This window comes from Bacillus rossius, chromosome 1 (genome assembly GCF_032445375.1).
Source record: "Bacillus rossius redtenbacheri isolate Brsri chromosome 1, Brsri_v3, whole genome shotgun sequence".
In the NCBI taxonomy this organism is placed as follows: domain Eukaryota; kingdom Metazoa; phylum Arthropoda; class Insecta; order Phasmatodea; family Bacillidae; genus Bacillus; species Bacillus rossius.
In genome coordinates, this window is record NC_086330.1 from 265,690,412 (window position 1) to 265,718,321 (window position 27,910).

Here is a 27,910-nt window from a genome sequence, read left to right on the forward strand (position 1 = left end):
AATTCATAATTTTTTTCACTTGTACGATGGACCTTTTGCAATAGAATGTATTGTAGGCCATAATGTTTATAAGGTTATGGTGTAAATTGGCATGTATCACTACTAAACCTTGGAAAATCCAATGAAATGTTAAGAGGAGAAAATATCTGTAAATTAATCTAGATAAGTGATAAGGATAAACGATTACCCTTTTTTGATAGGTAGTCATGCTAAGTATAGGATTCTTTTTGTAACAAGCTTAACAGATGTTTGTGTTTTGTGTACTTTTTGGTATAGCTTCGTGTATTTGTTGTGTAATTTGGTGATAGGTTAACCGAGCTAACTAGCAGCTAAAAGAGTTTTAGTTGGGCGCCCCTTACCTTTCGGCTAGCTTGGGAGTTACGAATGATGGAGGATGAGGGGTTTCTCGATCTGTTGGACCTACGTGTCCTCGTCCAGGTTCGCCACCAAGAACTCCTCTACCTGGAAAGATGATGGATTCCCTGCTGAGATTTCTGGGCATGTTATGTCGTGAGGGAGATGGTGGTTTCCCTGCTGAGATTTCCAAGAATATTCCTGGACGGAATATTCTTTCTGCCGAGATTTCCAAGTCCGTTCTCTTCACGGAATTGATGAGTTTGGTGACCGTGGTTCCGTGGAGTATTTCACCCTTCGACCATACCGTATAGTAGGAACCTGGGACCGGGATGGTCAAATGAAATAAAGGTTTGGTTGCGTCTTTTTGAAGACAGGTCAACAATCTGATGTATGAGGGAGATGGTGGATTCCCTGCTGAGAGTGGAAGGGAGTTGAAAGGTATATTCGTCATTGTATTCGTCATGTTGTTTCTTCATATATATATATATATATATATATATATATATATATATATATATATATATATATATATATATATATATATATATATATAATATTCATGGGATCTTCAATAATTATTTGTACTAGAGAAATCTTCGTCGTAAATGAAAGTAAATGCATCAGTGGTAGAAAGTTCAAAGTCGGAAGTTTTGGTCAGCAGTTTGAGTTTAGCAGTGTTGTTGAAGTTAGTTGGTGCAAGTATGAAGGGTGGAGGATTTGGTCGATTCATGGGTGAAAGTAGTGGTTTCCTGGTAAAAGAGGAGTTATTCGTCGTAATGCCTGTTGTCGTCTTGAGGAGACGATTGTTGTTCATCGTCATCATTGAGGTCTATTTGCCGGCTAGTGTCGAGGTGCTCCACAGCTGAAGTATGTTGATCGTCGAGATTGGGTTTTCAGGTGGTCAATGGGACGTAATTCCTGCAGTTCTTATTCTAGCTAGTGCAGCTAAGGTAGTTGTATCATCACGTCGTAAATATTTTTGTAGTTGTTGCAGTTGGTGTAGAAGTTTCCACAGCTGTTGCAACCAGAGTTGAGTTGAGATATGTGATGAGGGGAAGATTCTTCGTAGATCAGGGAACACTGCATGATATTTGTGAAGAGATTAATTTAGAAACTACTTGTATTTTGTATTAATGAAACCAAGAGAACACTAAGGATGAGGATTGTTGACTGTACTAAGAACTGAAATTTCCAATGTTAAATTAAACAGAAAATTGGTTATAATATTTGTAATTTGTAAAACTGTTTATTCTTTTTTTTAATTCCATTACAAACAAGGGTTGTAACAACTGGATGCATTTATTTCTCAGGATGTTTTTGAATTTATTTTGTACAGGTTAGTTTTTCACTTTGGTAACTTTTCAATTAAATGTAGTGTTAATTTAATTGAAAAGTTGGGGGGAGGGGGTTATGTAACGTTATAAACCCCTGCCCTCCTAGCTAAATATTTTTCTTTTAAACTTCTTTTTTGTATATGTAAGTATTAATAAGTCAATGTTTTTTGAGTGGTGTAAATGTTATGAAACAGTATAAACAGACGTTATGGATATTAATATATATTATTTGCACTTGCTATGTATTTTAAGAATGTCCCTGGTATTTTAACAGACATTTTCAATCATTACTATTTTTTAGGTAATTATTCACAAATAAGTCACTGTACTAGATTTTTGCCTGTTTTGGCCTACTTTTTTAGGTTTTTCTAATTAAGTTTAATTTTGTAAAGTAATTTGTATTATGATTGCTGGTACATAGGTTTCTAGAACAATGGATTTGGTGTGTGATGTGTAAAAGAGAGGCATAAGAGACCTGTAAGTGCAAGTGAGAAAGAAACCGTGATTCCCCTCAGAGATAGATAAAGACGGGGATTCCCCCACTGCGTGGGAACTGAGTGATAACTGCTGTCTCACGGTGTGGGAGAGAGAACGACAATGGGAAGTCCCTGTTTCTATGTACGAAAATCGTTTTCATTGTATCTTTGCTGTGTTCTTATTGGCTTGTATCTGTAAGTTTGAATGAAGCGTGCGTGAGATTGGTCGGTGAGGTCATGTGACTGCTCTCCCTGCGTGGAGAAACCAGTGTCATGACATAGTCGTCCGTCGATCGCTGCACCAGGAGGGCGCGTTCGGTGGCTTCTCGCAAAATGTGTGGGAGAATTAGCAGGATAGAAAATTTAACGTTGGTGGTCAGAGCCATGCCGAGTTTTAAGTTAACCTAATTTTTTTTTATTTCATTCGGACATTAATTAGAAATTGTGATCACCTTCGTCGGCGTTTGGTTTGTGGCGAAATTCGGTTTCGCTGGGTGCGGCCCTGTTTGAGGTCGCACTGATTTCTGTTACAGTAAGAGTTTACTGAAGGATTTCAGCTACGTTTTGTTTTCTTTAATTTTCATCGCCCAAGCTGCGAGTATTTTTTGACAGTCGGATTGAATGAGTGAACAAAATTATTGAAAGTGATTGGATGCGTTTGTTTCGTCTTTCGGACGATAAAAACTCTCAAATAAAAAAAAAGGAAATAAAATCTTTTTATTTCATATAAAGAACGTTAACAGACTTCATTTGGAGCTACTTTAATATGCCCGGAAGAAAATTTCAGTCCAGTTTTCAAGGTTCAAGGTCAAATTTATCACCGAGTAGGGTCACTCATGCCGATGTCTAATGAGACTCCAAAGTTTCTTCAAGTATACTTTATTGGTGACGAAGACCTTGAAATAGATCAACGTTGCTCACACATTAAGGGACTACGAGACATTATTCAAAAATTACAACATCTACTTCATAATCATAATCAACTAATCAATGTGTTTAAAACTTCTTTAGAGCAAATGGTTGCAGACTAGGGGTCTGCGAGCAGAGGATTTTCACTTTGAGTCGAGCTCGAGCGAGTTTGCTAAAATACTCACGAGTGAGTATCGAGTTCGAGGTTTTTTTTTTTAAGTTTATTGCACATAAATTTACTATGATGGATAAAATGTGAAAACTTTTGAGAAAAATATGGAAATAAAAAAAGAAACCACTATCATTGTTAGCCTACTAAATAGATAGACCTACATTAGAGGGCTGCGAGCGTAAGAATTTTACTTTGATCCGAGCTGGAGTGAGCCTACTTTAAAGTTCTCGAAGCTCGAGCTTTTGTGGTACATTTACACTTTTGGGAAATTTTTTTTACTTTAAACTTAGTATAATGTTTGAATAAAGTATTAAAATAAAGTGGGCTTATTAATTTTGGGTAACTATTTACAGAGTGCATTTACATTTTGCACTGCTAGGAAAAAAAACATTTTTGCCATTGAATCTAACCTGCTTCCATTGGTTCATTAGTAACTGATATCATCCAACTAACATAACCACAGTTTACAAGTATATGTTTGTGTAAATGTAACATATCTTTGGAATAATTTCATTCTTGTCAATTTTTCTGGAGTCCTTACTGAGCTTCAACAAACTTAGCACCAAAAATCATGTTGTTTGAAAAGTACATTCACATTGTTTCAATATTTCCACTTTTCGGCACAAAAATTCTGAGAGAGATTGTCATTGAGTATTAAATTCTGTTCTTCAATCTATCATGCAGAAAAATAATTTGTTCTGCACGTTCAGGAGTTAAATTAGCTCTACGATTGGAGATGGTGTTTACAGCAGAAGAGAAGCGTCTCTCGCTGGCAACCTGTGTGGCTGAAATGCTTTAGTAAAATTGCTTAACCTCAAAATTAGTGTCAAATATCTGTAACTTGTCATTAAAGTTTAATCAATTGAAAGTAATAAAAATAGAAGCATTTTACTTAATTCAATTTACACTTGCAAAAAAAACATACACACAATAAACCTACATGGAAATTAAAGTCTTTTTCTATATCTTGTAGTCTGAAATACGTTTACTCATGTCATAAAATGTAGAGCTGTACTGAAGAAGCCGATTTTGCCAATATATAGTTGAATCGGCATTTCTGCAAACTTCCGATAAACTTTTTACTTTTTGGCAGATATTACTGAAAAACGAAAGAGACAGCCATAACCTAAAAATCCACGAGTACCCTTTTCACTTTTCGTAGTAGTACTGCATTCTTTCAGATCGCTATATTTGTTAGCAACATGTGCCAACCGTACATATCAAGATTTAACATCCTTTTTTATTTTCAATATGTCATAAATAAATACATTACCATCACGGTAAATACACATCTCGGTTATTACGGTAACTATAGTGCAAATGTGGTAACTATCATGTTTTTGTAGTAATTTAGGTATCTACAAAGAAACTTTAGATCTTTTTATGGTAATTATCTTAAGATAACTATTGGGTTTGTACTGTAGTTATGGTACATCATCCATATTTCTTCGTAAGTTGTTCATTTGTCTTTTCTTCATATTTATATTTACGTGCGCCATTACTAAGGCAGGAACTTTCATAAAAATTCTAAACGAGACTTTAAATCACACATTTAATGGCGTAAATGATGAGTTTCGAGCTTAACAAATTTTTCGAGCTGAGTTCGAACTTGAGGTAAGTACTCGGCTTGAGCTCAATAGGCTGCTGCTTTGCCTAAAAATTTACAAACGTTTCCGTTTCAATATTTGCAAATTCACAGCCGCCAACTGCCTTTCCAAAATTTTCTATTGATGTAAACCGAGCATCTCCAAACATGCACGAAGACGGCACACTTTTACGGAAACTTGGTTATGTTGCTTTAAAACTTATTTGACTATTTTATGTAAAAACAATATTTGCAACTCATTTCATGCAAGTTACATTAACGTTTTAAGGGGAGATATGAACCTTTTAAGGACGGATCCCGAAAAAATTCGTACTTTTTTTTATTATGGCCGAAAATCGGGTCCCGAGAATTTTCGGAACAAAGTTCATGTCAACATGACGGGTCTCGAATTTATTCGTATAACGAAGTAAAGTGTGCTATACATCTTGTATGATGTTATCTATGGTTTGGCCCTAGAATAAAAATACCGGAACATTGTTTCGGTTATTTACATCTTCTCTGCACATGTTTATCTATGGCTATTGTTTGGATCCCGAGCGTGGTGTGTTTGTAAATTAACTCAGTGGAGTAATTATATTTTCGTTGCTGTTGTGGAATATTCCATAGTTGACAAAACATGTTTTAGTGTAGGTTATACTTATTTTACAGCCATAAAAACATTTTCTCATGGGAAAGACTTGTAATTCCACACATGTTTATTTTTGTAATTTATTGCTGTCACAAGTAAATAAATATGTCAGGTAGGACACTGCGGCCAAAAAAAACAAATCTCAGCGAAGAAATTTGTGTAAATGAAGACAGTGAAAGTGACTATTTCCCGAGTGAAAATGAATGTAGCGAGACGTTTTCGGAAGAAGAAACAGATGCTGAATCGGAATTGGAGGATTGGGCGGCTGGAAAAGGTGACTGCAGTCGACGGCCTACGGGTAGGCCTGCAGGCAGACCTATGGAAAATAATGTATTTACATGGAAAGAAGGTAACTTTGTGCCCACTGTTCATGCTTTTGATAATAAAATGTCTGGAATTTTGGATGACAATGTCACTGAAAATACATGCTGCCGGGAATTCTTGGAATTATTTTTTTCCCCAGATATGTTAGGTAAAATAGCTGCGGAAACTAACCGGTATGTAATGGAAAACATTCCGAATATCGGTGATCCAGGAACTAGCAAACAAAAGCCATGGACTGATACAGACTGAGGAAATGTATGTTTTCTTGCAGTTACGTTCCTGTTCACAAGACAGAAAAAACTCTCTATAAAAGAGTACTGGTCCACTGATCCTCTCATACACACACCAATATTTGGTAACACTTTATCTCGTGACAGGTATATTCTGTTACTGAGATATTTGCATTTTTGTTTCAATGAACTGCAGCCAGTTGGAGATAGACTTTATAAAATTCAGATGGTTATCAATGACTTGAAAAGAAATATGCGTGAGGTTTATTACCCATTTCAGAACCTGGTAATTGATGAAGAACTTGTACTTTTCAAAGGTCGGCTATCATTTCAACAGTACATTCCCAGTAAAAGACAGATTCGGCATAAAACTTTTTGTGTTATGTGATTGTGAAACAGGGTTCATCATAGACTTCATCATTTATATAGGTAAAAGCACAAACATCACCCATTTAAATATGCTAGGTACTTCAAGGTCAGTAGTGTCAACAATGATGGCTCCATTTCTAAATAAAGGGCACACACTGTTTGTTGACAACTGGTACACCAGTCCACAGTTGTTCCAGTTTCTGCATGAAAATAAGACCAATGCTTGTGGCACTGTGCGAAAGAGCAGAAAACACATGCCGAAAGTTACCAAGAAGCTAAAGAAGGGAGAGCATGAGGCTATGCATTCACAGAACATTTTGTTTGTACGTTGGTTTGACAGAAGAGAAGTTACTTTACTGACCACAATGCATAATAATGAAATGAAGAATACAGGAAAGGACAGATCAACAGGAAATGATATTCTAAAACCAAGCTGTGTTCTATAATATAACATGAACATGGGGGGCATTGACAAATGTGACATGTTGCTTAGTTCTGTCCAGTCAGTGAGAAAAAGTACAAAATGGTACAAAAAATTATTTTTTTCATTTTGTAGATTTTGCATTGTTGAATGCATATGCAATTTACAAAATGAAAACCGAAAACAATTTGAGTCTGGCAGACTTTCAACTCAAAGTTGTCTCAGAACTCTTGGAGAAGTATGCAAAACCATCTGAGAGGACAAAGCGAGGTAGGCCATCACTGCGAGAAGCACCGACAAGACTTTTGGGCAGCATTTTCTAGAGACAATACCACCTACTGAAAAGAAAATGCACCCTACCAAGCCATGCAGAGTTTTCTCACAAACACGATATGGGCAGAAGAAGCGAAAGGAGACGCGATACCTGTGTGAACAATGTGCTGTTCCCCTGTGTCTGATACCATGTTTTAAGAAATATCACACACTCTCAAAGTTTTAAAATCAAAGACATTAAATAAATTTCAACAGTAAATTAATTTTTGTATAAAATTAGGAAATTCCAAAAAAAAAAATTTAATTTTTTGTTGCCAAATTTAGTCTAATACATATTTTTGTCACATGCCATAATCAGTACTTAAAGGGTTAAACTGAACTTAATTTTCGTATTCAAGTCACACACGTTTTGGTTCATGGCTGTATTGTTTACCGTGATACGTGGCTAACAAAAATAAAAGATTTGGTTGTTTACAATGCCAAATGAAGCAATATAATAAATAAACTTTACACTATACACTTTAAACTTTTGTTTCGTCGAAACGTTTCTGATTGTACGTTATTAAATGCAGCTCTGTTACAGTAAAATGTGCGAAATGCTTCCGCATAAAGCGGGAAAGTGATACATTAATGCTATGCAGAAAATTACAGAAGTAGAAAAAAATTAATCACGGAAATTCGTAAACCCCGGGTACGTAAAAATGAGGTGTTCATGTATATGGTCGATCATGTTACATTATAAAGTAAAGGATAATAGTGTTGTAAGACTTTTATTCAGATATAATGAGTCTTTTTTTTTTCTAAAGGTACAGTGCAAGAAAAGCTCAATCGAATTTTGAGTTGTTGAAAACCCACCAGCTCGAGTTCAAGTATTACTAAAAAACTCGACTCGAAACTCGAATTTCGAGTACTCGCAGGTGTCTATTGCAGACAATTATAAGATTGTCATTCGCGCAGATAAACGACCAGCCGGTCAACACGAACGAAGGTTCAATGCACCTCAAACGAACGAAGTTGCTGTAGTAATTGTTGATAACTAATATAGTCATCATGAATGCCATTACTCATTTGTTGCTACAATGTATGACTTCATGTAAATATTGATAACTGATGTACTTAGCAAAAGCATGAGTGCCTTAAAGTAAAGAACATTTTGTAATTTTTTGATGCTACACAACTGTTCCAAGCATGCATTAAATTGCCACTAGTATAGAGTGTACTCATTTGTTGCTACAATGTATGACTTCATGTAAATATTAGTTCCGCCTACAGATCTGTTTCATAGTCCTTGAACATAAAAAAATAATCTGAACAAACATGAAGTATCAATATTGAATTTATCTTGTCGTTTGCTGCGTTTCACCCGTTGGCTTCTGAAAACAATTTATTTTGGGAATCTGTGAAATATGACTTTTTTGTTTTGTCTCAACGATTTTTTACAAGCAGCTACAGCACACCTAGTCGCGGGAATTTTACTACACAGTAGACTAGTATTGAACCTACATTAATGTTATAAAATATTTGTTCAACGGCAAACACTGCACAAGTTGACGTTTATCAAGCCAGGAAATAAAACTCTATAAACACGCATGCGACAAACTTCCATGAGATGGCTGAATTCATCGTGCACATAAATAAGAAACTAGAAATATGTGTGTCATGAGATTGCCTCTATGACAGTATGTCCAGTTTTGTCGGAACATAGTTATATATTTGTGAAAGCGCACACGTTTTGACTAGGGGGACGGGAAGGGAGCAAAGTCGAGGCGGTGGACAGCACGTGACATCACTTCGCTGCCTGCGCAGAAAGATCCACGCCAGTCTGAAGCAACCTTCCCTCCACTAACCTTGGACATTACCAACCAAGGGGCGGGGTGACAGGACACCTTGGTAGGGCAGGGCTGCGCTGAAAAATGTGGTGGGAAGTTCAGCTGCATAAGGGGAAATGTACTGCATCCACAGGTAGGGGGTGTAAAACAGAGACCGAAATTCAGATAGCCTGGTGTGCAGCTATGTCCAGTTGAATCTTAAGTCTTCAGAAAATTGCTTATTATTTTCATTGGAGAATAAAATTCTTATGTTGATTATAAGTTCCTTTTTTTCTTTGATCGATATTTTGCCATGTTATTTATCTAACTAATATTTATACTTTTTCACGTTTTCTTTTCAGATTTGTACAAAAATGACTTAAGAAAGGTCTGATCTGTCCTCTAAAACTAGAGCAGCGAAAAGAATGAGAATGTTTAGATCTCAAGAATATAACGAAGAAAGAGAATCTCGACTGAGCGCTGATTGTGAGCATCATGCATTGTCTCGCGCCTATGAGACTTTCACCGAAATGAAAACTGAGCGTAGCGCCATACATTGTCTGGTGCCTCTGGGACATTCACCCAAAGGGAATCTCGACTGACCGCTGATCATGAGTGCCATACATTGTCTCGCGCTTCAGAAACATTTACTCAGTACGATGATAGCTTAAGTAACAATTGAGATTGCCACTATAGTGCTCTAGCCTTAAAATGTGATGACCAATGCCAACAGTGATTAGAAATAGCTAGGCAGAACTATGAAAGCCTACATCATAATCATGCTACTTTCTTAGAAACTGAAAGGGAGAGAGTAGATGCAACGCAGTATGTAGAGACAGAAGAACAGTGTCAGGCCCGCTTGAATGCTGACCAACTACGGCACTCGCTCAACGAATTCACAATTTCATCTGAAGACTATGATGATAGGGTTAATCCATATCACTTCACCCAGGCTATGACACCCATCCACTCAGATTTTCTTGAAACTTTTTTTAACTGGACCACCCATCAAGTTACTATCAACCTAAAAAAAATTTCGCTGTAGGATACATAGTTTCCAAGATAAAAATTTCTAAAGTTTTGGGAAATTGTACGTAAGCGACAGTTTCAAGATACCACTTTTCAAAACTGTGTTATAGAAAAAAATTTGTAGCTCTTTGTCGAACTTGCATATTATAAAAAAATTTCCACATATGCATCAAAGTATATAGATTTCAGAAAAAAATGTTTCACAAATACTGTGTAACTCTTGACACACATTAAAATTTAATGTTTGATTAAGAAACAAATTTTTAAGTACAATTGCTTGGTTTTATTGAGTTGGTATTATTGTAGCTGGCATAGAAGATACCAAATCAATTTTTTTTTATATTGAACCTAAAAAAATGATTTACAAGATTGTGAAAGAAAAATGATGGTTATTTGATGGCTTATATAGTTACTTTCACCTTAATTTATAATTTAACTCGTTCATTACAAAATTGAAAATACCTATTTTGAATTATACATAGTTAATTATAAAATTGTTTTAAGTTATAAACATTTTTATCTGGAAGGAAGGAAAGCTATGTGTCCTGAGTTGGGAGTTATTGGGAGATATAGTCTATTCCATGTATGTAATGTTTCCAGATTGTGACATTTCTCTGCTGAGAAAGAAGCTTAGGACAGTACCATTGTGTTGATCTTTAATCCCTACCAGCTTCCATGAAAAACCAGGCCTTTACAAACCTGTTTACAGACACTTTTCTTAGAAGAGAAATGTCAAAATCTAGAAACAGTACGTGGAATAGACTATAGTGTGTATGTAGATGAAAACAGCTGACATAGGGTTCAGCAATCTGAATGCAGCAGATGACTCAGCATGGCAGATACTGGCATGAGTCATACCCCACAATCTAAAGAAAATGAGCTGATTCTTTATGACCCTCTTTCTTCTAGATAAAGGGTTCAGCTGGAGTGGCAAGCCATTGCTCAGTTGTTTGCTAACCATTATTGCTGTGTTAAAATGTATTAAGTTTATTAAAAAAGTGCTTGCAATATACCTGAGTAAAACTAGCTTTTAAAATGTCCCAAACTGAACAGCATATTGAACAGTGTAGTATAGGAAAAGTAAATAGAACAGAGTGTCACACGAAGAGTTACACACATGTGGTTAATCTTATAAACATTGAGAAAATAAGTGCTTCAGAAAAATAACTTTTGGCTGTGAGGAGTGAGGTAAGTTATGAACTTATACTTACTGTCTGTGAGCATCATAAAATATACAACCTGAAAAAATTTGAAACTTACCTGACAAGTTGTTTTGATCCTTTTAAGTGCCATAAGAAAAAAATTACAAAATCATTAAGGACTGTGACATCTGACTTTTCAGAAAAAAATCAATGAAATTCCAATGCTTGTGAAATCAGTTTCTGGGCAAAAATATGTGATGCATGTAGAGACAGAGTACAGAAACATCCATATTTTAAAAATGAATATTACCAAGAGGTGGATTCAGATAGTGACAGTATTAGAAATTTACAAACATCAATTTCAAAAGAGGAGACATTAGAAACAGTTAATACATCATCGGCAGAATTAGGAGTGTCTCCATTGAAACTTTATTCCATTTCATCACACAGAAAACCTGCATATACAAAAAGAAAGGTTGAGTCAGCATATTCCACTTTAAAAAGTAAAGTTAGCAGAGTTATGGGAACAGAATTGTCTCTATCTGTTAAGGGCATCAAAAAACTGCCAAAAGATATAGAAAAAGTTAATGATATGGATGTGCTTGTAGGTTTACTTAAAGCAAAACTAGGAACTCCTATCACGCTGCGAGAAAAGATACAACTTTTAACGCTTGCTCCTGCTTCATGGAGCAAGAAAAAAGTCATGGAACAGTTCCATGTGAGTGAGTACGGTATGCTGTTCGTCAATCAAGAAACCTTCTGAAAGATAAAGGACTTATGGCTTTACCCGAGCCAAGAAAAGGAAAAACACTAGATAAACACACACTTGAAACGGTGACAAACTTTTACCAAAGTGACGAATATTCGCCAATCATGCCAGGCAAAAAGGACACTGTTAGTATGTCGAAAAATGTACATGCACAAAAGCGATTAATAATTATAATTTAAGTGAACTGTATTCTGCTTTCAAATTTGAATATCCCAACATTAAAGTTGGTATTTCGAAATTCTGCATGTTGCGCCCAAAATGTTGTGTTTTAGCAGGGTCTTCTGGCACACATTCTGTTTGTGTTTGCACAATCCATCAAAATGTAATTCTTCTGCTTCATGCTTGTCATATAGAAGAGACATGCCAAGATTTGATTGGTTATTTAGTGTGTTCTAAAGATAACAAAGACTGCATGCTACGACACTGCTCTCAATGCCCATCAATTGAAAACCTGAATAGTTTACTACTTGAAAAATTTGAGTGGGACCCTGAAGATGAAGTCTCATATAATTCATGGGTGTCGACAGACAGGACACAACAGGTGAAATTCATAGTGACATTTGATGAATATGTAACAACTTTAATTGAGAAACTACAGATACTTGTGCCCCATGCATTTATAACTAAAACCCAGGCAAATTTTTTAAAGAAATTTAAAGCGGAACTTGAACTGGATACAGCTGTAATTCTCCTAGACTTTAGGGAAAACTAAACGTGTATCATTCAAGATGCAGCACAAGGGTATCACTGGACAAATGCTAGTTGTTCACTACACCCAGTTGTACTTTACACACGTGTCCAACAATCAGAAGACCTACTCGTCTCAAGTATCTGCATCTTGTCTGATGATTTGGAGCATGATGTAGCATTTGTGTATGAAACGCAAAAAATAATCACTCAGTATATAAAGAAAATGTTTCCAATAGTAAAAAATGTACTTTCTCAATCTCTGCCACCACAGCCACAACTTTGCATTAACTGCTTCATGGACAATTTTTGCAACTAGTCATGGCAAATCACCTTGTGACGGCATTGGTGGTACAGTTAAGAGGCTGGTTACCAAAGCTAGTCTTCAAGCATCTCCTAGTGATGTAATAGACTTTGCTGAAAAAGTGTTCAACTTCTGCAAGGAACGAATCCAAAACATAAAATTCTGGATGGTTAAAAAAGAGACACTGTTAGAAACATGTCAGCAACTGAATGCAAAGTTCTCCACAGCAAAAACAATTCCAGGTACACGCAACTTTGACCATTTCATCCCTGTTTCTGAAAGATCGATTGCAACGAAGCGAAACAGTTTTGATGAATAATTCAGCACTGTTTTCCATTTTACTGAAGAGCAGCTACCTGACACAGTCAAAATAACAGATATATCAACGCACTTATACATTGCATGTATTTATGACTCCTACTGGTTTTTCGGCTTAGTTATTTCAAAACATGAAGAGGAAGGTGACATAAAAGTGAAATTCATGCACTCTTATGGCCCTGCACCATCATTTCACTGGCCTCCACAGAATGACATCTGTCACGTTCCTCTTTGCAACATCATTTGTTCTGTTAGTACTCCCATCACCAAAGGTTCTGGAAGAGTGCACTACTACTCTGAAAAGGAAGTTGATTTCATACAACACCAATACAAGAAGTAACGACAGTTCAAATGAAAAGTACTTTTAAGCATTATTCCTTCAGTTTAAAAACTTTATTTTATAAGTTATTTTTCTTAATTGGCAACTAACAGTCTATATTTGCAATTTTTCTCCTCTCATTGAAAAGGGCCAATTTGCCTTTTTAAAGTTATTATCATAAAACTTTTCTTGACATACACTTTATTAATTTCACAATAGTTTGTAAATTTAGTAGTCATTTACTTTAAGAATTTTAAAGTTTCTGTAATGTATTGAAAGTGTGAAGTTACTTCTCTTGTATTGTGATGCAATGTGTTTGTGTATGTGTTAAATTATAAGATGTAATTTATAGTTGAAATAGCTATATAAGCCATCAAATTATCATCATTTTTCTTTCACAATCTTGTAGATCATTTTAGGATCAATATAAAAAAAATTGATTTGGTATCTTCTATGCCAGCTACAATTATGCCAGCTACAATAATACCAACTCAATAAAACCAAGCAATTGTACTTAAAAATTTGTTTCTTAATCGAACATTAAATTTTAATGTGTGTCAAGAGTTACACAGTACAGTACACTCCCTATTTAACGCGGTTGTCGGGGGACATAACTTTTACCCGCGTTGTTGCATAACCGCGATGTTTCGATGTGACCAAGGTCAAAAGTCATAAAACACCGCCTGTGTTCTAATAGGTCGGCAAGCACGCACAGTATAGACGGCCCGCCTTTGTGCGGACTTTGCATCCGCAGTTTTCACTAAACGCGGGTGAAAAAATAAAAATAATAAATTTTAAAGATAAATATTAAATGTTGATTTTTTTTTCCCGCATGCCGCGCACAGTTTGTCGCACGGCCTACGAGCGCGCCACACGCCGCCATACACACGTGCGGCACACAAGCTGCTGCCAGTCTCGTGGTGTCAGCCACAGTATCTGCTTCGTCTGAGTGTCCGTAACAAAGTAAGGGCAGTGTGTGCGGTTACACACGATTCTGTGGTCAAAGTCTTCTAAATAGAAAGGCCATAGTAATACTTCAAACCGAAAATGAATCGCAAAGTACCGAGTTTGATTGACAAAATAAAAATTCTAGATTTACGTACTTACAGATAGCGTGTCTTTTGCAGAAGTATGCAGCAGATACGTGAAAAACGATTCTAGCATTCGTACAATATAAAATAAAGAATCGTCTATCGTGTAAAGTGGCTAATCTTTGTTATCCATGCTTACATTAAATTATAAATGGTCACATGTGGGATACAAAAATTGCGCCAAAATAATTTTAGCGCAATAAGTGGCGCCGTATTAAAAAGTCTGTTAAACGTTGTCTTTACTTATTCCATCAAACGCTGTGTCGAGTTGCTGAGTGTGTGTGGCTCGGATCGGCAAGTGTTATATTCCCTAGCCTCTGGTTAAAGGTCGGGAGTCCGCTACACATAAACATATCCGGGGCTTGTTTACTACCTCACGGCAAAAGTGGTACAGTATGGTTCACGTAAGTATTGGTCCACTGGGAATTCCTCGGCAAAGATTAAAAATACGCTAGCTGATTTACTTTACTATTTAATGTTAAAACATTATACCAAAGTAAAAAGATGAACGTGTATAATACAACGAATAAAATTACGTCTGTAGGTTCAAGTTATAACAAAACATTTATATGTCTCCGCTTGTCAACACACGTGACCACGAGAAGTGTGCCGACGGAAATGAGTGAACTACTCAAGGTCACCAGTCTTCCCCCCTTTCGGCTTAATCGCCCCTCTCATCTCTGGCGCTTATATTCCACTCCTCCCGTCTACCCGGGTGTCTTGGTCGCATATTCTCGGCTCGCCTCTCCCCTCCCAGCGCTTGCCGTCAACCAAACCTATCCAAAATCAATCCCCAGCCGAGTCACGCTGGATAATGTCGCTGGACGGTGGGCTTAATCGGGTCCCCTGTCCGATGCTTTATTTGTGGGTTAAAAAAAATGTTAAGAACTAGTGTTTCAGAAAATAACACTGGGCTGGATTGGACCATAATTTGAAAACACTACAAGATAGAGGAATAATTTACGGAGATATCTTGTTAAGAATTTCACTGCGGACATTTTCTACGCCTAGGCTTTTTTCTGCCCGTTGCTTAGTTTGTTAGTGACAACGCAAAATTATCCTAATCGGCTGTCAACCATTTATTGCATTATTATTACAGTAGAACCTCGTTAATCCGTGACGCGCTAATTCGGGAATCGAATAATCCGGGACGATTTAAAAGTGCAGAAAAAAAAAAGAGAAGTAAATATTGTCAGCGCCTAAAATTAACGTCACGCGGGCCGGCGGCCGGCAAACACTGCAAGCCTTCGCATGGGCCGCCAAACTCTGCTACGCTGTTTGTACCGACCCTTTGTGTCGTCCCCCTTTCAGCTGTCACATTTGTCACTCTTTAAACTTGAGGGGGATGTCCTGACTTCTGCTTCCCGTCTCCCTTTGTTTGTTTCCACCCGCCAACGCACGGCAGGCGCCTGGTGAGTGACGTGTCTGGCTGGCATTCGGCTGGACGAAGTTTTGATGAGGGGGGAAGGGGGGGGGGGGGGGGGGGGGCTACCCAAAATTTATGTGTGCAAGTTCAGCACGATCTTATCTTTCTCTCTTCGGCTGTTGTAAATGACCGTGAACTAATGGCTAGGCAGTGCCGTATTTTTTTAAGCCGAGACTAATTCGAAGACGGCCCTTACCGTGAACGGATTATCCGTGTTTATTACTTTTTTTTTTACAGGATTTTAATTATCCGGGCATCGGCGGGTCCCAATTAACACGAATAATGGAGAGTTTACTATTTTTTATCCATCTGCTGCCAAGGCGCAGTAAGCCTCGGTAGATGTTACGTCACATGACCTTGGCCTTAACCCAGCTGCACGCCGGTGTCTGAGAAGCTTGACAAGACCTTCCGGGCTTTTAATCGCTAGTCCGTGAAATTCGGTAATCCTTGATTATCTCGGTCCCGACCATCACGAATTAACGAGGTTCTACTGTTGTTGTTATTATTATTCATTTATGATTGGGGGACATGGTTTGACCCGCGATATACCCGATTCCGCGATCTATCGGGGCGCGGTATACCGGGAGTTTACTGTATTTGTGAAAAATTTTTTTCTGAAATCTACATACTTTGATTCATATATGGAAAAAAATTTATAATGATATGTAAGTTAGACATAGAGCTATAAAAAATTTTTTTCTATAACACAGTTTTGTAAAGTGGCGTCTTGAAACTGTCGCTTACGTACAATTTTCCAAAACTTTGGAAATTTTTATCTCGGAAACTATGTATCCTACAGCGAAAAAAATTTAGGTTGATTAGTAACTTGATGGGTGGTCCAGTTAAAAAAAGTTTCAAGAAAATCTGAGTTGGGTGTCATTCCACACTAGAGATGGGTGATCTGATATGGAATGACCTGATACCCAAGGTGGCATAAAGTCCTGCCTTGGGTAGATAAAGAAAGAAAAAGAGTGCATTTAATTATACAAAAATGATTGCCTATGGTACATTAGCTTCAATTGGAGGAATGATAATAAATATCAGTTTTGTAACACCATTAAATGGTAAAAGAAAACAAGTAGTATGTGTTGCTTGAACAGAAAAGAATGTATTGAAATTTTTGACAACCTTCCTCAGATATTGAAAGCACTACTAAATAAGGACCATCTACAATCAATACACTTTTTAGAAAATATTTGTGCCTACAGAGTGCCTTCCGAATGACAGCCTTTGGAGCAATACAAATATCAAAAGGACCTCTCATGCCTACATTCAAGATTCAGGGTCAGGTTTACCATCTTATTGGTTCACTGCTGACTGAAAAAGAGCCAATATTTCTTCAGATTTATTTTGTGTCTACTTATCAAGAAAATGCAAATATTAGGAACCAAAACTTTCCACAATTAAATGGTCACCTAATCACTATTCTTCAAAATATGCTGCGTCACATGAATCTATACGTGCAAAGTTTTAAAACCGCGTTAGAATCTATTCCACCATGACAAAACAATGAGTACAAGTACAAATTTGTCATTAGCGCATACAAAAAATCCCACTGCTGAACATCGAGGCAGATGAAGTTGCAGTTGTCTTGATTGATCAAGAATGTAAACGTCATGATGCGCAATCAAGACAACAGGCCGAAAATAGAAATAGACCAGCAATGAGAGATTGTTTTTAATCCCTGGTTCCTTACATCCAAAAATATAAAAGATTAAAGGAAATGGATATAGTGCAGCAATAAAGGATGTTTTCAATCCTGAGGGTCCATTCAACCCACAAATATTTAAAACTTTAAGGAATCAGGAATATTCTAGCAATGAAAGTTTGTATTCCATCGCAAGACCCCTCTCAAACTTCAAATATTTATAATTTTGGCAACCTTAAGGGGTACGGAGCACCAAAATTATAAAAAATTCGAAATTTTTTTATTTAGTCATCCAAATCTTTGAACATTCCTCTTTCCAGTGGTGTATCAATTTTGATTGTGCACCTACTAGAAATATTAAAATTATTTTTTTTGGCAAAATAGTGCAGGTCAATTCTATATAATAAGTGTGTGCTTACTAATCCTTTGATTTTTTTGTGGGGTCTTGGGAAGATAAACTGGCAGGTAATTGTAAATATATTATCCTATCAGTGTTTGGTAAATTTTAAGGAAGTTGGGAAAATGTTTTCATATATTAGCAGCAGTGTACAGTCTATTGGCCACTGTGGTTAAGGAATTTTTTTTTTCAAGCATGTTTTCTTGTGGTTTTATTGTGTTCTGCTGATCCAACATGCCGAGGTTTTGTAATAAAGTATTCAAAAAAATGTGCAAATTGTAAAAAGAAAGCAAAATTGAGTGACAAACAAGTTTCGGGATTGCTATCAAATTTAAAGTCTAGTATAGACCAAAATAATCTAAAAGGAGACTGTTTCAGTTCTGTGAATCATGAACTTGAAAACTCTTTTGTAGAAAAAAAATAGGCGAAGTGAAAGAAAATTACCGTAACATAAATACAGGAAGTGAAATGTTTGAGGTTATTGATAATTCTATACTGTCAGAGATACTTCAGAATAATGCAGTGTGCTAAAAATGGCATATGTCTGAATATTAACAAACATATAGGCCTGGCTGCAGAGTTATAAATATTTTGTTAACATTGTAATTAAAAGACAACATTTTCCAGTTCTACTAGTATAAATGTAAAAATCCTGATAAGCAGAAGATTTCAAGTAGCCTAAATACTATAGTGTAAATATTAGGTTAGTTTATGGACTTCGCGCAATTGGCAAGGGAAGAGCCGCGGGTTGCTTGTTTTGTGGTGTAATGAATTTACCAAGTCCACCATCAAAATTTGATTGATATGTAAATGTGGTAGGTTCTGCTGTGGAGGATGTTGCTATGAAAAGTATGAAGGAGGCTGTTGAGGAAGCTGTTGAAGAAAATAATATGGATCGTGACATAACTGTGGCGTTTGATGGCTCTTGGCAGAAACGGGGACATACGTTAGTAAATTGTATAGTTTCAGCCACAAGTGTAGATACAGGAAAGGTAATTGACATTGCAATCATGTCTAAACACTGTAAATGCAAAGAATTACCAGTAAATCATCATGAAGAGCGGTGTTGATCAAACTACAGTGTATCTAGTGGTGGTATGGAGGTTTCTGGAGTGAAAAAGATTTTTGAGTGTTTAATGTCACTGTATAATACAAGATATGTGCACTCAAAAGCATTCAAGGCAATTGAAGAAATGAAACAATATGGCGAGTGTGCACAGATTACAAAACTGGAATGTGTTGGACATGTTCAAAAGCGAATGGGTTCAAGACTGAGACGACTGAAAACAAGCATGAAAGGAAAAATGTTGAGTGATGGAAGAACAGTAGATGGTAAAAACAGACTGACAGACTCCACCATTGATATTATCCAGAATTATTATGGACTTGCAATAAGACAGAATACTGAAAGTGTGGAGAAAATGAGGACAGCTGTCTAGGCTTGTTTTGTCACATTTCATCGACTGATGACAGCCCGCAACATGATTTGTGTCCAAAAGGAAAAGAATCATAGTGTAAATATAACAGAGGAAAAATTACAGGAGAAACTTATAACCATCCTCACAGTTTACCATTCGCCATAATAGAAGAGGTAAAACAAATTTTTCGGGATCTGTCAGAGATAAATCTCCTGAAAAACTGTCTTCATGGTCGTACTCAGAATCCAAATGAATGTGTGAAGTGTCATATGGAGTAGGTTGCCCAAAACTGTGTTTGTGCAAATAAAGACCCTTCATTTTGGTATTTTAATATGCGATAGCACCATTCAATCAAGGAAATATTACAAAATGTAAGGTATTGGAAGAACTGGGGTTGAGTTTGGCTCTCGCACTGCTGATGCTATGCTACAAATTGACTTAGAAAGACTTAGGCAAGCTGAAATGAGTCAGAAATTTGCACAAAAAGATCAGACAGGCTAGGAGGAATGCCAAAAGGAAGCTTGAGAGTGAAATGGAAGAGGACATTGACAATCCTAGTTATAGAGCAGGCAAGCACTGATTGCCAACTTTGAAGGCCATTTTCTAAAAACATATTTTTTCAAGCTTTAAGGTACATTTTCTCGACTTTGATTTAATGCTGGGAGACGAAACTAACAGAATGTCTTGATAATGTGGTTCTATGCATACTGAAATTATATCTTTGAAAAATATTCACAATAATAAAAATAAAAAATTATATAACCACAAAATATGAAAGAAAAATTACAACTAAAGTTAAAAAAAAATTATAAAATTTACATTGTTTTATTATACAGTAGAACCTCGTTAATCCGTGATGCGCTAATTCGGGAATTGGATGATCCGGGACGATTTAAAAGTGCAGAAAAAAAGCATAGAGAAGTATAAATTGTCAGCCCTTAAAATAAATGTCACGCGAGCCGGCAAACTCTGCAAGCCATCCCGTGGGCCGCCTAACTCTGCACGACAGCACTTGTACCGGTAGTTGGAAGTATGGAACAAAGAATAATGGACAGTGCATCAAAAGAATGGCATGAGAGATTAAGGAAAAATCAAGGGCAGCCGGGTGGGAGGAGACGGAAGAAGAGCGTCCGGGGAGGGAGGGGACGGTAGAAGTGCGGCCGGGATGGGAGGGGAAGGTAGTGGGTGTGTGAAGGACTGGTAGGGCCGCAGCCAATCAGACTTTTTGGGAAAAGGGGTTTTCCCTCGGAAGGCCGCCCATCACCCTGGCAGAGTGATAACAAGAAGGGGAGAGGGATCAGTTTGCCGAGCTGATTGTGTGCATACTCTGCTAATTTGTGATTGTCTACAGCCGGATATGTATTCGCTGTTGTTCACCGTGTTCAAAAAGAAATAGTGTTCAGTAGTGAAGTGTATTTTTTTCAACAATGAGCGGTTGAAAACGTCTTGTTAATGATATTGCAAGCCCTAGCACAAAACGGCGGCATAAAACTTTATCTATCCAAGAAAAAATTGAGGTGCTAAAAAAACTAGATGAAAGATCAACTGCCAAACAATTGAGTGAAATGTACAATGATGGTACACAGGAAATTTATGACATCCATAAAAACAAACAAAGACTTTGTAAATTTTTTTTCGGAAGCTGATTCAAAGGACAGCATGAATGTTCGAAAAACAATTAAAACAGGCAAAGTGACAGATTTAGAAACAGCTCTTATGCAGTGGTTTCGGCTACGGAGGAGTGAGGGCGTCAGTATTACGGGTCAAATGCTTATTGAACAAGCCAAAAATTTTAATAGTGAACTTGATACGCCTACTGACTGTGACTTTTCCCAAGGCTGGCTTCAAAGATTTAAACACAGGCATTTCACAATTCAGTATATGTGGGGAAAAACTTTCGGCTGACCAGGAAGCAGCTGATAAAGTTTGTAATCGACTTCAATAAATTAATTACAGAATCAAAACTGACACCTGAACAGGTGTACAATGCTGATGAAACAGCATTGTACTGGAGGTGTATGCCTAAGAAACCACTGGCTACTGCTGAAGATGCGTGTTCGGGAATTAAAGAATCTAAAGATCGTGTTACTGTACTCGCATGTTCAAACCCTGCAGGAACACACAAACTGAAGTTGTTTTGTTGTTGGCAAAAGTAATAAGCCGAGAGCATTTAAAGGAATGAAGGTGTTTCCAGTTGATTACAGAGCAAGTAATAAAGTTTGGGTTACAACAACTTTAACCACAGAATGGTTTGACAGCTTTGTAAGGCAGGCACATCAGCACTGTAGCATAGGGCTGGAAAAAAAAAACTGTAAAATTCTTCTCCTCTTGGACAACTGCTCTGCCCATTCGTGTGCTCAGACGTTAGAGAAAGATAATCATAATGTGTCAGTGTTTTACCTTCCGCCGAACTGCACGTCTCTTATCCAACCTCAAGATCAGGGCATTCTGAGATCACTGAAATGCAAATATTGTACAGAGTTTCTGTGAAATTTCTTAAACAGTGTAAATTCTGGGAAATCTGTTCTTGAAATCATGAAGTCATACAACCTGAAAGATGTTATTAGGGCATTGGCACGAGCATGGGACAGCATACCACTCTCAACTTTAAACAATGCTTGGCACAAAATTTGGCCATCCATTATATTTCATGAGAATGATTGTAGTGAACAGACAGAATTTACAGGATCTAAAATCTCACAAGAAAAAAAATTGTTAACAATTTGTTAGAGTATGCCAAAAGTGTTGTAAACCCAGCAGTTTCCGAATTTACAGCCGAAGATATTGAAGAATGTCTTGAGGTTGATAAGGGTGCACCTGTTGTTAACCATCTAGCTGATAGAGAAATCTTTGACATGGCAATGAACAAAGACGTTCCTTGTAAAAATGTGATGAAAATGAAGCAGCAGTTGATCCGGCAGATGAAATTCTTTCCATCGACGACTGTATCACACTCACGGGACGTCTTATTTCCAGCCTTGAAAGACTAAGCTTATGACGCCACAACAAATAATGAATTTGTATGTGTTGCAAAGCCATCTTTTTCAAGAGAAACCAAAACACTTGAAGCAGAGGCGTATCACAGACATGTTCGCAGCGATGAACGTGCCGTCATGTTCTGGTAAGCTGACAGTGTGTGAACCTGCTCGCAGTGAAAATTCAACAGTGAAACCTGGTGCATGCACAAGTAAGATTTACTAACATTTTATTGCATTTAATGTCAGTACATATACTTTGTGCAATGACTTGTAAATATGTAACATCCAACCTTGTTTTTCAAGATGCCATGCTTTTGCGTTTAGTGCAAGACAACAAGCCGAGCGAAACGAGCCGCGGACTGAAACAGAAACGTCTGTGTGCGAGTGTGTTTCCCTACTATGTATTAGAGAGAGATCGAGCACGAGGATAGATGAGATGCAGATATAAGGAACCACAAGACAGCTGTGGGTGGACGTGGATGCTTGCTGATGAGTCATGTAGATAAGAATGTCGCCAGGTTGTGGCGTACAGCATTGCCACACATCAGCAAGCGCGACAGCAGTGCAACAACAAAGTTGTATGTACATACAAATATAGAGCATGGGCCTGTTTTCTAGGGACAATTGCATACGAATGCACTCGTTAAGTTTGGCTAATGTTATAATCACAAACATTGGTAAATATATAGTTGAGCGGTATTTGCGAAAACAAATGTTAAAAATCCGAAAATACCTTTATTATATGCTCTTCAACTTCTATTCATTAAAAGTGGCGGAGATAAGAAATTCCAAATACTTTAGCAGATATCGAATTTTTAAACATCACAATACCAGTGCATTCATATGGCATTCACCATTGTTTCTTGTTTACGAGTATCTATTTTTTTATTGGATAATATTGTCACGTGATTGTTCGTGATAGGCCAGAATTCAAATGAACCAATACGTGATTATTTAGTTCATTTATTGTTTAAAACTGTGTTTAATTACCGCCTCCAACTTAGGTGAGTTTTTAACGTTTCTAATTTTAAAGTCTTATTATTTATTTGAATATTGTTGCGCAAGCAATAGGTAAAAAAAAAATTACGTGAGTTCCTACTGTCCATCCTTTGTCCCGGTTGGTTATGTCAGGTCAGTTACATTATTAATAATTTAAAACTAAAGAATAATTAAAATTAATTCACATTATTTTTAATATCACCTTAGTTTGAAAGTATTTATAATGTAACTGACCTGACCTAATCGACCATTTTAGTTTACTGTTCATCCTCTGTCCCGGTTTGTTTCTGACCTAATCGACCATTTTAGTTTACTGTTCATCCTCTGTCCCGGTTTGTTTGGTCAGGTCAGTTACATTATAAATATTTTAAAACTAAACAGCCATTAAAATTAATTCACATTATTTTTAATGTCGGCTTAGTTTGAAAGTATTAATAATGTAACTGACCTGAACTAATCAACCATTTTATTAATTACTCATTCACGAACACACTGCAAAATAACAAAAATTGCGACGGTCGAATAGTTGCACAGGTCTTTTATGTATTGCAAAATTAAAAAATTCAATATATCCTAAAGTATTTGGAATTTCTTATCTCCGCCGGTTGTTTTGAAAAGAGGAAGTGAAAGAGCATAGAATAAAAGTATTTTCGGATTTGTAGCATTTTTTTTCGCAAATACCACCCAACTACATATTTACCCAAACATTTGTAAATATATATATTTTTTATCCATCTGCTGCATTTGTTTTATAACTGTGCGCCAAGGCGCAGTAAGCCTAGGGAGATGTTACATCACATGACCTTAGCCTTCAACCCAGCTGCACGCCGGTGTCTGAGAAGCTTGACAAGACCTTCCGGGCTTATAATCGCTAGTCCGTGAAATTCTGTAATCCGTGATTATCTCAGTCCCGACCATCACACATTAACGAGCAGGGTTGGGAAAAAAACAGTTTTTTTTTAAAAAAAATCAAAAAACATGTTTTTTATTGTTTTAAACTGTTTTTTTTTGTTTTAAACAGTTTGTCATGTTTTAAAGAGGTTTTTTAAGTTTAACTTTTTTGTTTTTAATATTAATTTTAATCAAAACCACCAGAATATGTTTTGCACATATGGTTTCAGTAGAAGTCCCATCAGGTGTAAGGTATGTATATTGCTACACATTTTTGAATATGGAATTCCCTGACTAGTCATTCCGGATATTATTAAGTACAAGGCAAAAAGTTCACCTTTCAAGGATTACTTATTCAGTCCTGTAACACTAAAAGAGATTAAACCCCTAGTATGGTGGATGTCTTTGGAGAAAAGTACTCATCATGCAACTTTGAACCTGGCACATCAGTTACAGTGCAGTGGCTTCGTCAGCTGGTATTGAACGTCTTTTCTCCACATTCGGGTTTGTGCATAGTACTGTAAGGAACCGGCTAGGAACAGAGAAGGCTGCCAAACTTGTAACTGTTTTCCGTGCACTTAACTAACAAAAACAGATTTTAATTAGGTTAGATGAACTTAGTGGAACTGGCACCCTAAAAGGTATGACTGGTTTGACCCCAAGCAGTGCTGGTATTTTATGTTTACGTGAGGAATGTGTTTCACTTCAAAACTTCTCATCCTAGTCTGGATATTTATCACAATTGGTGACTTACAATGAGACAGTGATGCTTTGCGATGAAAATGTCAATATGCAGTTTTCGTTTTCGTAAGAAATAAAACTTTTTTTAAAATATATTTAAAAAAACATGTTTAGAACAGAATGTTTTAAACATTGTGTTTTAAACTTGTTTTATTCAGAGTGTATTGTTTAAAACAATTTTGAACATATTGTTTTAAACATTTTGTTTTAAACGTGCCAACCCTGTTAACGAGGTCATGGTTCGTACTCTCTTAGGTCATTAAAAAATAAGGACTTTTAAGGACTTCTAAGGACTTGATTATAGTTTTTTTAAGGACCTTTTAGCATTGATCTACAAGTTTTAAAACAAGAATATTCTGCACGTTGGCAAAAAATGTATTAATATAACAAAGAAATCAAGTGGTGTAAGTACTAATTATACATAGTCATGCAGTTTAAAATAGGCCTAAACAAACGCCTTGAACTTACCAATTTAAAAATACTTTGCGAACACAAACTTTCTTATATGTTGATCGACTTGATAGTAAAAAAATTATAATACAACATTTACACATTTAACAGTTTTCACCAAAGTGTTCGTAGCTCCATGATAAGACGGCACTAGTGTGAATCAATAGTCAAGTACTTTATATGAAATTAGTTTGAAACCAGGTCTATTTAGTCAGATTTTGCAAGTCACTAATTTTAGTTTTGAGATCACTCAGCTCCTGCTTCTTTACAGAGATTTCTTTCCTAACAGCATTGCACTTGATAAACAGTTCAATATTTCTGGAAGTTTCTGCTTTTTGTGAAAGATTATTAACTGATGTTTCAGATGTGTCAATTTCCTTCTCCAAAAGAACCCTCCTCTTTTTCAAAACTTCAATTTCATCAAACATTTCCTTTCTCTTCTCCTGTGCACTGGCAGCAATTTTCTTGGCACGTTCCTCCTCCAAATGCTGCATATATTTCATTCGGGCAGATGATGCAGACGCCCTCAATTCTTTGGTAATAGGTATGTCATGTATGGTACCACAGTAAGTGATGTAGTCATGTACAGTGCGGCGGGCTACATAAGACGATTCCTTCAGATTTTCAACTTCTAAGGCTTTGTTGATGGAAAAACCTCTTTCCACTAATGCTTGTCCATGTGAGAGAATTAGCAACATTTTAATGACATTCCATACCTTTCCATATGCTGTTCTTAAAAAATAGCCACTAAGGAAGCTGTCAAGACCTTCATTCCTATCATAGTTCAGGAACTCTGATGATGATGGTCCAACAACATTCTCTAGGAAGTCATTGAACTGTATTAAAATATCATCACAATCCTCTGCTGCAATCGCTTTCTTTTGTACAAAATATGTAAGAACACACTTCATTTTACGACTACAGCTAGCAGAATCTCTTGCCATTTGCGATGGATCAATACAGGCTGCATTCCTCACAAGTGAATAATTTACAGGACACTTAGCCATCAAACTCTCCAACATAGTCAAAACAAACTTTTGGCACTCATACTTTAGAACCACTACTTGCTTTTCAGTTACCTGTTGTTTAAAGAGTTTCTCTTTCAGAAGTTTATCTCCAACAAACCCTACACTAACATCACTTGCTGAAGCATGGAAACTTTTGCTTAAAAAATCAAACTTGCTCAATTTTTCAACACTAGAAATACGATCAAAATGAGCAGGTTTCAAGACTTTGTACAGTTGAACACACTTTTTTACAAGTTGAAGAACATCCTGTGCGAAGAAGGGTAACAATGGTTTGTCACTCTGGTATTTTTCCAAAAATGGCTTTAGAACTTTTGCCACGGAGAGAAAAAAATTGAGCTTCACAGTCATCAGGTTATCTTGTGTTGCTCCAGCGACAACACCGAAGGACTTGCATGTCACTTTTGAAAGTACACCTTTTTCAACTTTTCCCACATACTCTGTTACATCATTCCAAACTTCTAATGCCCGTTCAGCTGATGGAACATTTTCCAACCAGCGGCAGCTGCAAAATTTGACTGGCATTTTATGTGTTGTGGATAATTTTTTCAAAGTCATCCCTTCGTGCTGGGGCATCTTTGAACAAAGAGTAAAGAGATGTCAGAACAGATGAAATACCCCACTCTGTTGCAGATTCGCCCTTTTTGAATGAATTATTCAAAGTGTGAAGCCCACAAGAACCAACATCAATGCACTCAAAATTAAACTCTTTTCCCATGTTTTCCTGCAACAGTTTGAAAAACTTCCAATTAACTGATGGTCCATCCATTGATACCTGAATCAATTTTGATAAATCAAGCTTCTCTGTACATTTGTAAAACGCCTTCAGTAAATCATCAGCTGTGGCATGACCAATGAAAGCTGAAGTAACATAACGTGTTCTCACTGAATTGTCAGTATGCCAGAATCTAATATGGATGTCCATTTGTTTTTGCTGGGTGCTTTTATTCAGTGTTTCGTCAAACAGCAAGACATAGTGACTAGTGTCCTGAAAAGATTTGAATAAAAGTGTCTGGAAATGAGGAGCCAAACCAAAATTACACAAATATGCCACTTTCTTTTCACCGCAAGAGAACTGTCGTGCGACTAAACTGTCTGGAAACATTCTAGCAAAAAGTTGAGATGAATCCTCACAAGACTTGTACGAATAGTTATTACAAATACACTTTAAAGTCCACAAAATTTCTGCATCCAGAACGTCTTTCCCAGTGGTAAACAAATTCAAACTACCACTTGCTTCTGTAGCTGGCTTGCATACACCTGCAGCATTTGAGGTTGAAGAAGTTTGATTAGGTAAGTTCATGGGACTGAAAAACTCTTTTATCGCAACGGTCTTGGTTTTCTCTTCAACTAATGAAGAGTGCTTCGACC

The 27,910-nt window shown here is 36.7% G+C and overlaps 1 protein-coding gene across 1 annotated transcript in view; it reads right to left on the minus strand.

Annotated features, from left to right (window-relative positions):
• Nucleotides 1–924: 924 nt before the first annotated feature.
• LOC134527558 (uncharacterized) overlaps nucleotides 925–27,910 on the minus strand; it is a 29,265-nt gene continuing 2,279 nt past the window's right edge. Inside the window, exon 2 of the mRNA XM_063360347.1 lies at nucleotides 925–27,910. Within this exon, the coding sequence (XP_063216417.1) occupies nucleotides 25,718–27,115 (1,398 nt within the window). The 5' untranslated portion in view covers nucleotides 27,116–27,910 and the 3' untranslated portion in view covers nucleotides 925–25,717.